The sequence below is a fragment of the Thermothielavioides terrestris genome, chromosome 4, assembly GCF_000226115.1.
Source record: "Thermothielavioides terrestris NRRL 8126 chromosome 4, complete sequence".
Classification (NCBI taxonomy): Eukaryota; Fungi; Ascomycota; class Sordariomycetes; order Sordariales; family Chaetomiaceae; genus Thermothielavioides; species Thermothielavioides terrestris.
Genome location: NC_016460.1, coordinates 2036404 through 2052164, shown reverse-complemented (window position 1 = coordinate 2052164; position 15761 = coordinate 2036404). Strand labels below are relative to the sequence as shown.

Genomic DNA, 15761 nt, shown 5'->3' with positions numbered 1-15761 from the left:
GACCCCAACGCAGGAGAAGCGGGATGCGAGCGACGACTTGCCCCGTGGTCCAGTCCCATCCTCACACGGCCAACCAGCTTTGCCGTACCCTAGACCATCTCCCAAGCCTGGCCTCCACCCACGCATCGCCGGATATTCTGTGGCATACGCACGGTGTTGCCCTGGAGGGCCGAGTGAAAAATCAATGCGCAACCCGACCAGGCAGGACAGATTTAACCAGGTGAGCCATACGCATCATCCTTGAGGCAGCCTCAACCCGTCTGCCCGTCGTCTACCTTCCCTTCCCGCCCCTCGGCAGCGGGACAACGACCCCGGCCACGCCGGCGCCCGCGCTCTCCCACACGCTCTGGCTCACCCGCGCGGGGATCTTGCGGCCCTTGAGCCGCTGATCGATCAGCCACATGCCGACGACGAACTCCTCCTTGGCCAGCGTGCCCCGCGCGCCGCGGTCCACCAGATCCCACACCTCGGCGAGCTCGTCGGCCGGCAGCCGGCTGCGCGTCCAGATGTCGCGCACCACCACGTTGACGACCAGCTCCGCCTCGGGCCCGTCGACCGCCCGCCCGAGCTCGGCGATCCGGCTCAACTGCTCCTCCTCCTCCTCTGGTTCATCATCCGAGAGCGTCCGTCCCCAGCCCGGCCGGAGGAACAGCCCGCGGTTGCTGGCCCAGACGGCCTCGTAGCGGCGGCGCTCGCGCGGCGTGATGGCGTCGCGCCAGCGGCTGCGCGAGCCCTCGTGGTGCGCGTGCATGCGGTTGCTCGAGCCGAGCAGGAGGGCCTTGCTGCGGCGGCGGCGGTGGTGGTGGTGGCCGTGGTGGTGCGAGTGCCGGCGGGAGCCCTCGTCGTCGGAGAGGGCGGCATGCGGGCTGCGGAGGGTGTGCAGCATGCCCGCTCGTTGGGCGGGCTGGTTTGGGCGGGTTGGGGATCTGCTCCCGCCAGTGAGCTCGGGGCGGGTGATGACGCTGTCGGCGGTGCGCTGGGGTTTGAGCGGGCTGCGTGAGCCCGACGAGCGACCTGGACGGCGGGGTGCGGGAACTGGCGGAGGTTGCGATGCGGTTGGAACGGCCAGACGGGCGGCGGCGAGGTTGCTCGCTACGATGGCGTTGCTGAGTGAGTCGAGGGTCAGGTTCGAAGCGGAAGCATTCCGAGCCGGCCGTGTCGGCAGATCAGGCGTCGACAGTGACCAAACGGATGACCGTCGACTGAGCTGCGCGGGCCGTTCCGGGTTTTTATCTGCTGCCCGTGTTGGCGACTTGGCCCAGGACTGCACGGAGGAGGCCGACACAAATGTGTCGTCGGACGAGGCAGAGCTCTGCGATAGTCGGCGCCGCTCTGGCGTGGGCATCCGTTCCTCGGATTTGTAGGGGGCGTCAGTTTGAGTCCCTTCTGGGTCGGCGACTGTTATCTGCCCGATGCGTTCTGCCATCTTCGCGTGATTTGACGTCCGCACTGGCGGTGCGGGCGGCTCAAGTTGTGTTGACATGGCGGTTTTCCGCGGCTGAGGGGAGACGAGCGAGGCTGAAGTATCCGGCAAAGCAGAAGTAAGGCCAGTCGTTGAAGGTGGAATGCCCGCCTGGGGTCTCGGTTTATCAAGAACCGTTCCGCGTTGAGGATTTTGGGTCGGCGTGGGAGGAAGTGGGTATGCTTCTGCAGGACCTTGTTTCGCCTCCTGGCCATCTCTTCGCCTATCCCGCGTAAGGCACTCCCGCTGTGACTGGTCGCCTGCGTAACCAGACGGACCCGAACTGAGAAGCTCTGAAGAAGGCTTTGGCTTGGGTTTTGGCTTTGGCTTCACTTTCGGCCGTGCTTGCTGTTGGTCTTGAGCCCCGGCGTCACCCTCCAAGTCTGGTGTCCTAACCCTGAGCGATGGAGCCCTTTTCTTAACAGGATCCATGTCATGTCGAACATTCCTGGTCTCGAACAGCGACACCAATGAGGTGGTGGGCGCAATGGATGCGGTATCCGGGGCGTCCGCTTCCGGCGCCCGGATACCCTCGCCTATGCCCGATCCTGTCGGATGTGCAGAGACGCTGGTTGTGCCCACGCTGGATGCTCTGCTTCGGGCGACTACACCGCTGCGCAAGCTAGGCTGCGGACTGGGAATACGCACGGGCGATGTCGACCTGCTGGCAGCCAGTGTAGCGGCGATAAAGGAGGGAGACGTGGATGCCTGTCTGGGGCCATCTAGCCCGGGTCTCTGGCCCGGTAGAGAGAGAAGCGTGCTTCCATCCACGTTGCCAGCGCCAGCATGCAGCTCGGACAGTCTCTGGGCAACCACTCCTTTCGTCGCCGGAGCTGGTGAGGTGCCCAGTCCGCTCCCGCTCGCGCTTGCGCTGGCACTGGCGCCCGTCGTATGACGACTTAGACTCCCCGTAGCCCCCGCGCCCTCGGCAGACCTTGGGCGCAAGGCAGCATGTTCCCTCGCCGCCTGGGTGGCGGCCAGCAGCGCACCGTTAACTTCCCGCGGGCCCGTCCCTAACTGTGGGACAACTGCAGTGCCCAGGCCAGTGCTCAGACCTGAGCGGGAGCTGTTCCCAGCACTGGCGTTCGAGGTTGCATTCGCTTTCGTCTGGTTGTTGAATGCGAGCGTCGCCCCTTGCAAGGCTGCCGAAGCTGCAGAGCCGCCATTTCCGGGGGCTGATGGAGAGGGCGAAGAAGAGGCTGTTGCACCGCGGCCGTGGCTTTGGATGTTTCTGGTCGGCACGGGCGGAGGTTGCATAGGTAGTTAGACAGGGGAGACGCGTAAATTAGGAGAGGCGTGACGTCGTAGGGAGCCGATGCGGCTTCGGTCGGAGGACTCGGAGTCCAGCGGTGCACCTCGGGGCTAGAACAAGGAGCAAGCCCGGGGGATTAAGGCGCCGCGAAGTCGTCGTCGCTTTATCTCGGCATCATCCGCGCTGTGTACTTTTTGAAGCCGGAATTGCTCGTTGCTAGGGGCTGGTGTTGCCTGTGAGATCGTCACACCGTGTATTAACCACCCCTGTCGAGAAGGTGCATGTGAGTGGGCCTCGTTAAGTCGTGACACCCGGAAACAGTCAAGAAGAGGCAGGCAATCCTTGCTAGTGGAGTTAAGTTTACTGTGCAGTACACAGTTACTGTGTAACACGAACCATTACACTGCGTCCAGCCAGAATCTTACAGTGTTTCGCTGCCAGTTATCACAGAACGGATAACTTCGTATCCGCACGGAGGTACGCCGTAGAATGTTGTCCGGATATGACCCGTCTGGGTTGTGGAAGCATGGCTGCTAGCTGTATTTCCATCTCATAAACTCGCTCGAGAGGAGAGAAAGAATTTGACTGAGATTGTGCAGTGACGGAACATACCCGTTTTGGCCCGAGAACCAGGCTGCTGCCTTCGCCGCCTGCAAGTCGCACCCGAATCTGGCAGCAGCATTCAACAAGCGCGGCCTGGGAGTGGACCAGGCCTGACCAGTGACCATCTGGAGCTTGGTGCCCTGGGTATTGCGTTCCTCCTCTTTCCGGCGATGCAAATGCACTATCTGCAAGAGAACTTGGCGGCGAAAGAACTTAGTTATGCCGCTGATGCTAGGTTGCACCTCGACCGTTGTTTTTGGCAGACGGGAAGTTCAGGGTCTCTTAGCGACTTGCAGCTCACCCGCACTCACCTCCATCTCCCTCTCTTCAAAACGTATGGTTCTTCTCTTCCTTAGTTAGGTAGCTGACTTTTCCATCTCCTTCTCCCGCTTCGTGCGCTCCGCTCTCCACTTTGGCCCCCAGCGCATCGTCACCCAAAGCGGGGGCGCAAGCAACAGATAAAGCAAGGCGAAGAAGGTGTACGCCCACCCGCTCGTCATGCGGGCGATCATGGGGATGATCAGCACCGAGGCGGCCGCGCCCAGCCAGCAGCGGACGAGGTTGTTGGCCGCCGTGGCCGTGGCCGGCGCGTGCGGGTAGATGTCGACCATGAGCACGCTGAGGATGGTGAAGAAGCCGGTGGCGCAGAAGCCGACGAAGAAGAGCATGACCAGCGGTGCCGCGACGCTGGTCTGGTAGTCGAGCACCCAGCCGTACACGATGGTCGAGACGCTCGCCAGCGCGAGGACCGGCAGCGCCACCTCGCACCGCACCCGCTCGATCGGGAAGCTGCCCAGCTCGCGGTTCTTCTGCTTCGCCTCCGCCGGCGTCAGCCCCAGCAGCCGCGCGTGCCGGGCAAAGTTCCAGTCGATCGCGCGGCCGACCAGGACGGTGGACAGGCCGCTGCTGACGCCGATGGGGATGAAGCAGAGGCCGATCTTGAGGTCATCGAAGCCGTAGATCTTGGCGAACTGCGAGGGGATCGCGGTTGCGATGGCAAAGTAGCCGGCATACGAGATGCCGTTCACCAGGAGCACGATGGACGCCTCTTTGTCGAAGCAGATCTTAAGCGTCGAGAAGGGGTTGATGACGCCTCTCTTTCGCCCCTTGGTCACCCCCGTCGGCCGCACGCTTGCCTTTCTGCGCTTCACCCTGGGGAGCAGGTCCCAGAGGCTCCGGTTCCACCTCTGCGGTGACAAGGAGCCATTGTCTACGACCGACCGCGCCGTCTCGGGCAGAAACAGGCCGATAGCCAGGAGCATTACGCCCGCGCAAATGGTGAGGAACCAGAAGATGGCCCGCCAACCGAGGTAGCTGCTCAGAACGCCACCGAGGATAGGCCCGAGAGCGACCCCCAGCATGCCCCCCACTGAGGCGTAGCCGATGTAGACGCCGCGCTCCGCAGCCGAGGCGACATCGCTGACGACGGCATTAGCGAGGGCGACCGTGCCACTGCTGCCCGAGCTCTGGACGCAGCGGAGGACCATCAAGGCGGCGAATGAGTGCTGGAGCGCCAGGCCGATGTTGGCACCGATGTAGATGACAAAACACATGAAGTAGATGGGACGCCGGCCGACGTTGTCCGAGAGCGAGCCGGTGAACGAGGGTGCGAGGCCCTGGAAGATCATGTACACGGTCACGGTCAAGTTGATGAGGGTGGCTGAGACGCCGTAATCGCGCGACAGCGAGTTCAGGGCCGGAAAGTAGATGTTCGCGCTGATGGGCGAGAAGAAGCCCGCTGCCGAGGCCACGAACACGATGAAGCGCTTCTCCCAGGTCGTGAAGATGGTGTGCGGCGCCTGGAGCTCGCCTGCTTCGGCGGGAGGCTGGTCATCATTCGCATCCTGTATCACTCCTCCGGGGCCTTTCTCCTCGTCTGGATCAGCCTGTGGCGTGGTGGCGACATCGGCATTGGAGATGTCGGGGTTCTCTTGCGGCGTCATCGAGGCGGCATTTGGCAGAGTCGATAAGCACTACGGGGTGAGTATGCGAGATGGAGACCTGGTGGACAGCATGGGGCGTATGGCCCCCCTCTGCTCTGGAAGTTTGACCAGCCCAGCAGGGATTCTCGCAACGGCGACTCATACCCGTATTTGCAGCCAGCCATGGACGCAAAGCATCGAACATTAGCGACCCGGATCAGAAGCATCATGGACGCCCCCACAGGAGGCACGAATCTGGCCCCGCCTTGCTGCTGCCGCAAAGCAACCTGGGGAAGCTCGCTTTTTGCAAGGGCCACATTATATCCGCTATCCCCGCCAAGTACACTCCCAGCAAGGCGCCCAGCCCCAGAACAGAAGGCTCGCTCGTTCGCTCGCTGTTCGGCACTCGGCCGCTCGGCTTTTGGCCAAGAACCGAAGATAAGCGTAATGTCAACTCACCCCCTGACTCGCGTTCTGTATACACAACATGGTGTAATACAACATGGTGTATACCATAACACACACCAATCCATGCCAGCCCAGTCTAACGGGGGGTGTCAGAAACCTTGATTGTACCGACATTAGCTACGGATACATACTGCGTACGGCAGGTACTCAGAATGAAACGGTGTCAACGCTGTATCTTCCCCGCATGAGTATGGTAAACCGCGGCGGTCCAGTTTCAAGGTTGCAGCCGCCGAAGCCGTTGGCTCGGTGTCGCGACGATGGACTTAGCATGCAACGAGATCCGATCCAACGGGGAAAGCAACCGACTAGCATGATGATATGTTCGTACCTTTCGTACAGGGCCAGGCGTCCGTTGCTAGACCACGGCTGTCTCTCACTGTGGACGGCATCAAAATCACTTTCTCGTTCAGGTCACTTCACCCGCAGCAATGCTCTAGGAGAACCACCTGTATTCTCCATCACCCGCTACCGAAAACCAAATACAAAAGATACCGACCTGTTTGTATTGTTCACGACCCGCCAGACGGTTCCGCCTAGCAAAAGAGCCAGACAGGAGGCGCGGACACACGACCAAACAAGGACCTTCCCAAGCCGCAAAACGCCACTCCATTGTAAGATCTACACGGGCGCCGGCGGGCTCGGTAGACCTGTTCATCGGTCCCTCAAGCACAGCCAGCCCTCCTGCTCCTCGGTTGGCACGCCCCAGCCGCAACCGTACAGATACACACACGTATGGATACGCAAACAGAAAAACAAATGAAGCCACTCCAGAAAGATGAGGCTGTTTTACCGGCCCGCGCCAGCCAGAACAGAAAGGGGAAATGAAAACGAAGGGGAAGTCCGCGATTAGGAAAGCGACGCAAAACCCTTATTCAGCCTTGCGGCTGCCGAAAGGGCCGTCCCTCGTCGGGCGCCGAGAAAGGAACGAGGGAAGAAAAATAAAGAGAAGACACAAGGGAAACTCCATGTGTTGCATGCGGGAATCCGTATCCGTATCAAAAACAGCCAAGCCCACAAACCCCCGGGGGGGTTTCCTCAACCCAATCAATCCAACACAGCACACACAAAGAAAGAATGTGCCAGGCTACATCAACGCATATGGCTGCTTCTCATCAACAAAAAGCAAGACATGTCGTCGTAGCGCCGTAACTTCATACCCATCATCCAGCCCATTCATTCGCCATTCACTGGCAACTTCCCACGGGGCAACTCGGACGGCCCTCGAGAGGAGCGCAGGCGGCGCGGAACATCCCCCGTCCCCGTCAGCGCTAAGCTAGTAAGCATCCTCATCAGTCCACTCACTGCCCGACACAATCCGATTGCCGTCGCGGTCGACCGTGACCTGCCCGGCGGCCGCGGCACGGGCGGAGGCGGGCGGGAAGCCGCCGCGCTGGCGCTTGGGCAGGCCGGCGGCGGCCTGCTGGGCGCGCGCGGCGCGCGCGGCGCGCAGCTTGGCGAAGTAGGTGTCCGAGACGTCCTCCTCGGGCTCCGAGTTGTCGTCGTACGTCTCCCAGTTCTCCGAGCCGGTGACCACGGTGGAGGTGTTGGAGATCTGGCGCACCGCGGGTGCCGCTGCCGCTGCTGGGGGCGGTGGCGGTGGCTGCGCCTGTGGCGGCGGGTGCGAGCGCTCGGTCCGCGAGGCGTAGTAATCCCGCGACGCCGGCCTGCTGTTTTCTTGGTACGAGTACCGGTCCCCGTCGTCGTAGACGTCTTCCGGCTCGACATGTCGGACGATGCTGGAGGAGAGACCGGCCGCCCGGTAGTGGTTAACTGGTGTCTCCAGCTCTGGTGGCGGCAGGAGATCCCGCATCTTCGGCGGGGGCGCCCGCATGACGGGGTTGCCGTGGCGGATGCTCCCGGTTTCGGCCCTTGACTCGGGGCGAGCCGGTCGGTCGGGAGAGTTGCCGCCGTGTTTGAGATTCGACAGCGGCATCCGCGCCGGCAGCCGTGTCGGGCTACCCTTGTTAGTGCTCGTTGGTGGGCCCCGGAGGGTCTGGTTGCCCCTGATTGTGTTGGTAGCTGGCCCAGCCGTCGGCGTCTTGGCTGTGGACTTCGGGCCAGACTTGATGCTACCGACACTGCGAGCTCGGCTCAAGCCGGTGTTCGCAGTGCTGGAGGGTGTGGGCGTCGGGCCAGGTGTCTTCGATCTTGGGCCCGGCGCTGGCTTTGACTCCTCCGCCTCGAGGCAATCGAGATATCGCTCTCCGTGCACGAGGAACGGGCGGCCGTACTCGTCTTCCCATTGCTCCAAGGCCTTGCGCAGCTCGGCGGTGACCTTGGGAAGTTCCTTGGCAATCCGCTTTCTCATCTTCTCCTCTCGAAGCAGTTTACCGGGGTCCCTCTTCTCGCCTTTCTGGCCTCGCGTCATCAGCCGTGAGGCGTCCTGACTGGCGGCAGCTAGCTCGTCCCGGTCGTGCACTAGACTCTTGTGCTTGTCGATGAGCGCTAGCGTTGGCGCGCGCTGCTCTTTGAGCACCTCGAGTCGCGCAATCTCGTGCTCGTGGGCTTCGAGCAGAGCGTCGCTGTAAACGTCGGAGAAGGCCGGGGTGAACTCGAGCATCTCATCCTCGGACAGGTAGAGGGCGTCCCAAAGCTCCTGCAGCTTGCACCGAGCATCCTCGACAAACAGATGCAGGTTCTGTCTCTTCAACTCGTTCAGCCTCGCCAGCTCATCCTCAAACTCGTTGATCTGGCGGATGCCACAGCCACGGTTGCCGTTAAGGAAGGCCTTACGCTCCCCTTCGTCGATTCCAAGCTTCTCCCAGAGGGCTTCAACTGCGCTCCGGAGGTCCTTCAAGCGCTTCTCGCGATTTTTCTTCTCGTCCAAGAGCTTGTCTCTCTTGGAGCGCAGCCGAGCAATGTCCTCTTCGTGGAGGCCGAGCTGCTCGGGAGCGTCGCGATAGTACTTGACAATCGCGCCGTCCGTCTGCGCTTGCGGCGTCCCGAGCTCGGCCCACAACTGAATGATGTTCTCGGCCAGCGCTTTTACTGCTGCCACGCGGCGGGTGTACTCCTCATACACGCGCGTAAACTCGGCATCCAGCTTATCCACGTAGGCCGGCGAAAGATCAAAGCTGGGGGAGATGGACAGATTAGGTCCCGTCGGAGGCAGAGCCAGCTTGACAAAGTTCGGTTCAAGGTGGAGGGAGTAAGACTCGAGCGCTTGGGCCAATTCTGCAGACTGTTAACTTCTCGTTCAACCACTGCTGCCGGGCAAGAAGAAGATTGCGTACTCTTGACTTGCTCGTACCGTTCCCTGTGCAGACGGGCGACCTGCTTGTGCTTATCTTTCAGCACTTGGAGACACCTCGACAGCGGGTATGTGATCTTCAGGTCGTCATCATCCTCGGCCTGGTAGTCACGGCGCAACTTGGTGTCATCGAGGGAGGCTTCCATCTGCCGGATCGTCGTGATTATCTTTTGCGCTTCATCGATCATGTTCTTCTTCTCCGTCGTCACGAGGCGGACTTGGTTGTGCAGCGCATCGGACAGAGCCGCAAAGAGCTGCCATGGGCACCTTCAGCACGGGCACGGAAACATCACCGGCAGCGCGAACGCTGTTGTTCCTTACCTCGGCCTCCCGCGCTTCGCGATCATGGTTAGAGACACCGATCTCGTCAAACAAGCCGTGCAGCTGGCCGATTATTGTATTGACCTGCTGGGCCAAATGGCTGGTATCCATCTTGAAGACAACAGCCGCTGGTCGAGACAAGGAAAGTCGGTTTGCACAGGGTCGGCCGAGTACACAGCGCTCAGGCTCCACAGGAGGAAAGTCGCAAAGTTGATGGTGCGCAGCTGTGTTGTCAATCGAGAAGCAGATTGGCTGTGGTGGGGTGAATCATGGATCGCGATGACGTGCAGCTCGGTAGGCTCTGCAGCTAAGTCCGTGTTGTTGTTGTTTAAGCCCTTCTCAGCATGCCCGTAGCGGCTGGGGTCGGCGCATCGCAGAAACAAACACAGCGTCGCCGCAAAAGTCCGAGTCGCATAAAGGGTGGGAAAACGGCGGGCGAGCGAGTGATGCCTATCTCAAGGCGAATAAGAACGATGGGTACGGAGGGATAATTCTCCAGTGCTAAAGGAAACACTTGGATGGCAGGATGCCGTTAGACTTTGTGTTTTTCAGGAATTACCGTGCAAGTCGCACACATCCTGGTTTGCGCATTCTTCTGTTGTCAGGGCAACCGGCGCATGCTTCCTGCAGGTCAATCTGGGCGGGGTTTCAGAGAGGGTCCACCAGGCGGCTCAGCCCTAGGAGATCGCAGCCTGGACCCCGCATTTTCTGATTTCTCTGATCTGGATTCGCCAATCCCCTGATGCTGCAGCTTGGTCGAGGAGCACGCATTCGGTGCAGTTCCACTCGCCTTACACTCACGTTAGCTTACACTAGCTGAGTGGAGGATTGTCTTGGATTCGATCTCCATCTTGCACGTGGCCATGTTCGCGGTCGCCAATGATTTGCACTGGAATTCGAGAACCCAATCCAACCGCAGCCACCACCGGCCGAGCCGCTGCGAGGCCTGGCGTTTCCAGGTTCTGGCTCACAAGCTGCCTGCTGCCCTGCAAAACTGTCTAGAAATGCTGCAGTGCTCACGCTCACAGCGACTCTGACCTGCAGCTTTGCATTACCGGTCCAGAGGTCATCAGTGCCGTCGGTCTCCGCACACCACGGTGGCTCGCCCTTCACAGTCTAGCCGGGCTAACTACCTAGCAGGGTGGGCGCTCGACCATCATGCTCGATGGCCCATGCCCCGCGGTGGCCAGCCGGCAGTCGGAGGAGCCCCGTTCCGGATAGTTATTACGTTGCGTGCCCTGGTTGCACCAGTGACACCGCTGCGAAGCTCGAGCCAGCAAACATTACCCTCCCGACTAGGCAACTGCCGTGTATCTCTGGTGTCCGACTTCAGACGAGCAAAAGAGATGTCGCAATGGAAGTCTTCTGGATTCAATGCATTCGTCTGTCTCCATGTTCCACGATGGAGCCGTACCAGCATTTTCAGTCTTGGAACTATGGGGATGCTTGCAGTGGCTAAATGTTTTGACGCACTTGTCCCTGTGGCCGCCCCTCCCCCCCCCCCCCCCCCCCAGAGTAGACGCTGTCCCGTGTGCACAGCATCAACCGCACAGACGTTCACATCCAAGATGGATGGTACAGAGAACAGCAACGGCGCTGCCGTGCTACTAAGCATCAAGTAAGCTTCTTGTATGGATGGACATGACTTGGGATGGCGTGTCCATAGAGGGGAGTTCCCTACGCCTGTGCCCTCGCGTTTTGGCTCCTCCCTCTTTATTTTTTTTCTTCTTCTTTTTTTCTTTTTTTTCTTTTTCCTTCCCTTCAATTTTTTTCTTTTTATTTTTTATTTTTTTTCCTGGAAAGCTCTCTTCAATACATGTCGCTGCTAGGTTGAGTCTCGAGAGGCGGCGTGCTAATACTTCCCTTTGGTCAGGGCGACTTTCCTCATCCTGTCTCTTTCCAAGCCTTGGTCAGCCTCGTGTCCTGTGATTCGAGAATCGTGATCGACCAGCTGCCGGACCCCGCAAGAGCCGGGGGATCTCAATGCCATGCGGCCTGCCATTGCGGTCTGAGCGTCGCCCACTCCGCCCAGGCCTCTCGAAAGAGATGGCCACGGCTGGCCCCGCGTGCGTCTGAGCTCTTCAACAGCCTATCAGGCTGAATTAGTTCCTGGCGATTCTCTTCTGCAAGGGCAGCACTGGCCAGCCACGCCCTCTTCCCCTCCCTCCACAGTGCCCTCCCCCCCTAAATCCTGGTTCTCGATACGCCGAGTCGGCGTTGAGCGCTGGTTAGCCGACCTTCGACGGTCTGCCGCGGCCTCCAAGGGATGCGTCTCTTTGACAGGTTTCAGAAGTACTCTCCTCGCAGAAGCGCGCCTCTGCAAGGTCATGGCAAGTATCCGTGCGGCCCTGGTCCCGGATCCGGCAGTTGCCCTGGAGCCTGGGGCCTGAGCTGTTCGTGACCGTTACCCCAGATTTGGCTCCTGCTGTGTGGATCTCGGTGACACTCACCGCCGCTCTTCGCAGGACGCCTGGTCCTTGTCAAGCTCGGGAGCGCCGAGAGACATGACTTCTTTGTGCGTTTGTTTGATCATCCACCATTGCGGCCACCGCTGGCCATCGCCCGATGCTGCCCGGCCCTTGTCGGTGATCTGGAATCTCTCTAGAATCTTGGGACCCTTGCACTCTGTTGGTTTCGTCCCGGCTTGTGAGTGTGGCATCAAGGCTCAGCGCCTGGACTCCCCTGCGTCTGGGTCAGTTTGTCTGCTGGCAAAGTCCAGTCTTCGCCTTATTTACCCGTCCCGCTGGTGTGGCAACCTAGGAGGCGTCTTAGCTGAATAGGAATGCTCAGGCAGCTGGGCGCCGGTGTCTTCCACATCGGGGCGCTATGCAGCGATACGTTGCCTCAGTTTTGCGCCAAGTAGGAGCAGGAAATGCTGGTGGAAGAGCACAGGACGGCTGCGGGCAGGCCTACTTGAAGAGCGTCACTCCATGTGCTGAAGATCTCCTTCTCCACGACTCGGTGTCCTTCCTTCTGTCTAGCACCGGTTCAAGTAGCGTAGCTACGTCCGTCCTATTGCCACGGCACCCGAAACGCCCGGCTGTAGCTGGCAGCTCTTCCTTTGCTATGCCGGTCGGCATCCGGCCTGCATCCCGTTCACCTGCGGCGGCCTGCGGCCTACGCCGGGAGTCATCTTGACACACGAGGCAGATTTACCCGGCCGGGCCTCTACATGCAAACCGCACCACAGGCCGACACGAGACGATTCAACGATCGACATACACCGTCGCTCTCGATACTGGAGCCCGGCGTCGACCGAATCCTGAGCCATCTCGGGCCAAGCAGAGAAGCTGAGGACGGCGCTACCCGGGTTGACTTCGTCATGTTCCCGCACGCCACCGGCAGTCGTCCCGTCTGTGTCTCGAATCTACAGTCGGCTATATGATATATCTTGATGCTTGTTCCCATCCCTCCTTGGCATCTTACCTTCAGATCTTCTTCCATCAGTTGTTCTGCCGCTCGTTTGCTTGGCCACTTACCCCTATACTTCCGATGGAGGTTATGTCTGCATCTCATATACAGTCGTGTGTAATGAGATAGCACCGTCACTCAACTGCGCCATGGACGGCTCTACGTTGTTGGCCCTGCCAATTTTCCCGCCAGCGTCCGGGCTCCAGATCTTTGCGCTCTTCGTCAACTTCTTCTTTCCCGGCCTGGCCCTCCTGGTCGTCTCTGTCCGCGTGGCGGGCAGAGTGGCGGCCAATCAGTTCGCAGTGGACGACTGGCTGGTTTGCATAGCCATGCTTATGTCCATAGCGGAGACCGTTATCAGCTTCTTCTGTACGCCTGCCCACGCTCATCTTCTCAGGTGTGACGAGACACTGACTGACAAGGAACAGTCATCAAGACCAACTTCATCGGCATTCCACCGGACCAGGTGCCGCCTCACGACCCTACCCAGGGCCTGATCTGGACATACGCCGTGCAGATTCTGTATAACCCGATCCTTGCCTTGGTCAAGTCGTCGGTCCTAATCTTCCTGACCCGCCTGTTCGGTCAGAAGGATGGCGTGCGCCGCTTTCTCCTCTGGCTCAACGTCGCCAATGTCTCGCAGATGGTTGCCATCTTCTTTGCCATCCTTCTGCAATGTCTGCCCATTGCCTTCAACTGGGACCCGACCATCAAGGGCGGCCGCTGCGTTGACCGCCGGAGTCTCTACGTGGTGAACTCGGTTTTCAACATCGTGACCGACTTCCTGATCCTCGGGCTTCCACTGTGGATCTTTTCGTCTCTGAAACTCCCCAAGCGCACCAAGATCCCACTCTTGATTATCTTTCTCCTTGGGTTTCTGTACGTCATGCCCTTTCAAAGGCTACCTCTTCCCCAACCCCCCTTATCCTGCCATGGGTCCTTATAGTACACACTCTAACACCACCATCATCATCACAGGGCAACCCTAACATCCATCGTGCGCCTTATCCTCTTGGTGCAAGGCCTGTACGGTATCGTCATTTTTCCCAACAACGCCTCCAACAACGTCGGCTTCGTCACCTCGGCCATCGAGACCAACCTGGCCCTCATCACCGCCTCGGCGCCGGCCCTGCGGCCCATCTTCCGCTCGCGAGACCGCGGCGGTTGGTTCGCGCGCAGCGTCATGCCCACCAATAACCACGCTACCATGACCTCTGCTGCCCGGGACAACAGCAACAGCAACAAATACTACTACTCCAACAACAACAGCAGCAACAACAACGGCAGCGACGCGACCGACCTGGAGATGGGCCAAAAGGAACAGCTGGGCGGCTGGGACAGCACCAGCACCAGCACCATCGTCAGCCCCAAGGCCCGCGACAGCACGCCTGTGGTGGGTAGCAAATTCGGGCGCGGCGGCAGCCGCATCGGGCGCAAGGGCTACACGTCGCGACGCAAGGGCGGCGGCGCCATCACCACCGCCACAGCCGCAGCTGCATCGCACGGCGACGACAAAACTGCTAACAACGACCGCCGCCGCGGCAGCAGCAAGATCAAGCCCACGATCACCCGGATCCAGACGACGGACAGCGCCGTCGTGCGGGTGAGCGACATCCAGCGGGAGATCGACGGGCTGGTGAAGGACCTCGCGGTCGCCGGCAAGGGGTCTTACACCGGCGCAGCCGCAGCTGCAGCCGCACCAGCAGTAGCAGAAACGCAGAGAGGCGGTACTGCGGGCCAGTCGCCGACAAAAACGGCCGCGACCCAGACGTCATCGCCGCCGCAGCTGCAGCCGCCTCCCAGGACGCCGCCACGGGCGGCAGCGGCGGCAGCACCGCCCAGGCCGCGACCGTCGATGGAGACGATCACAGTGGGCGCGACATTCGTGACGCCGCTGCCGCCGAGGCCGAGCACGAGCGGGAGTAGTAGTACTAGCAGAGGCGGCGGCGGCGGCGGCGCGGGCAGGAGGGGCGCGCCGGAGCGGTATTACAGCGAGAGCATATACCCCGAGCAGGGCATGGGGCGGGATGACGACGACGACGACGATTACGACTATGATGACAGGGCGTCGAGGTATCTTGATCGGCGGTTTGGGATGGTTACGCCCAAGGGGACGACGCCGACGTTGAGGGGGTGGGAGGGCAGCGGGCGACCGTTTTAGGGGGTGGTCGTGGGTGTTTTCTTTTGTTGGGGTTGATGCTAGCTAATCATGATGTGCTCAAAGTCCTGGCCTGGCGTTGGGTTGTGCTGCGGTTCGCTCCATCTTTTCCATGATTTGTCTACACTACTTGGGGTCCGGGTTGGCTGGCGGTTTACGGTTCAGGGGCTGGGGCTGGGTCGCGGAAAAAAAGAATTCCACACGTCTGTCTTTTCTGTGTACATAATACTTACTGCATCGTTACGAAGCTACCATGTGCGATGAAATGACGAGATTGAGTAGAAAGGCAGTTATATGTGTCTACAAGCGAAAATGTTCCAGCTTGTAGGATACTTGGCAAAGTGAGGCATCACAGCACATGTCAACAAACAAACTGGGGCAGATTTTCTTCGTTCAGGCTTTCCTACCGACCACAGTAAATGACGCTTTGCGACAGGTCGATGCTGCAGTCATGTCATTGTTACCCCATCGCCAATTTCCGGGGGATTGGCAAGGCGTTGTCGATGAAACGCCTGCCCGGTGCATCCGTCCACGGCGGTGCCGGGGCCCGTGAGACGTTGTAAAGCCGTGTGGGATGGCCATTGCCTTAAAAGCTCGAGATTTGGAATCGAGCGCATTTATCCACCCTTCCCGTCTCCTGGATGATGGTCCAAAAATCCGGATTTTCTTGGTCAAATATCCAGTTAAAAAAAATGTCGTGCACGCGACGCGGACACGTTGGTTCGAGACTCGGGCTCTGCCAGGCCGGCGGCGGGCGATGGAGTCCGCATGAATCGGCCCACTTGATCGCTCGCAAGATCGAAGCACAGAAATTTTCTCGAAGCTTGCAACAGTGGATCTAGGGCTTTCTCTTCCACATGGGTAGGTAGGTAGGTACCTCGAGGGAGGTGAATGTTCACGTACTTTGTATCCGT

General features: G+C 60.0%; 5 protein-coding genes across 5 annotated transcripts; 1 reads left to right on the top strand and 4 right to left on the bottom strand.

The window, feature by feature from the left end:
• Positions 1-165: 165 nt before the first annotated feature.
• Positions 166-2976, bottom strand: THITE_2119142 (uncharacterized protein). Its single transcript, XM_003655402.1, has one exon. The coding sequence runs from the start codon at positions 1481-1483 to the stop codon at positions 272-274; it is 1212 nt and encodes a 403-aa protein (XP_003655450.1). The 5' UTR covers positions 1484-2976; the 3' UTR covers positions 166-271.
• Positions 2977-3557: 581 nt separating this feature from the next.
• On the bottom strand, positions 3558-5599 carry THITE_2119140 (uncharacterized protein). The gene has a single exon (XM_003655401.1). The coding sequence runs from the start codon at positions 5258-5260 to the stop codon at positions 3674-3676; it is 1587 nt and encodes a 528-aa protein (XP_003655449.1). The 5' UTR covers positions 5261-5599; the 3' UTR covers positions 3558-3673.
• A 1124-nt stretch (positions 5600-6723) lies between these two features.
• On the bottom strand, positions 6724-9497 carry THITE_2119138 (uncharacterized protein). Its single transcript, XM_003655400.1, has 3 exons — positions 9279-9497; positions 8941-9211; positions 6724-8881 (listed from the first exon to the last, which is right to left on the bottom strand). Exons 1-3 carry the CDS (start codon positions 9387-9389, stop codon positions 6981-6983), a joined length of 2283 nt encoding a protein of 760 aa, XP_003655448.1. The 5' UTR covers positions 9390-9497; the 3' UTR covers positions 6724-6980.
• Positions 9498-11506: 2009 nt separating this feature from the next.
• On the bottom strand, positions 11507-12549 carry THITE_2130782 (uncharacterized protein; the record flags this gene model as incomplete). Its single annotated transcript, XM_003655399.1, has 5 exons — positions 11507-11669; positions 11729-11921; positions 12014-12102; positions 12192-12255; positions 12501-12549. The coding sequence occupies 5 exons, from the start codon at positions 12547-12549 to the stop codon at positions 11507-11509; spliced, it is 558 nt and encodes a 185-aa protein (XP_003655447.1).
• Positions 12550-12838: 289 nt separating this feature from the next.
• THITE_2130781 (uncharacterized protein) lies at positions 12839-14850 on the top strand (the record flags this gene model as incomplete). The annotated part of the gene is made up of 3 exons (XM_003655398.1): positions 12839-13058; positions 13118-13568; positions 13668-14850. The coding sequence occupies 3 exons, from the start codon at positions 12839-12841 to the stop codon at positions 14848-14850; spliced, it is 1854 nt and encodes a 617-aa protein (XP_003655446.1).
• Between the last annotated feature and the right edge of the window lie 911 nt (positions 14851-15761).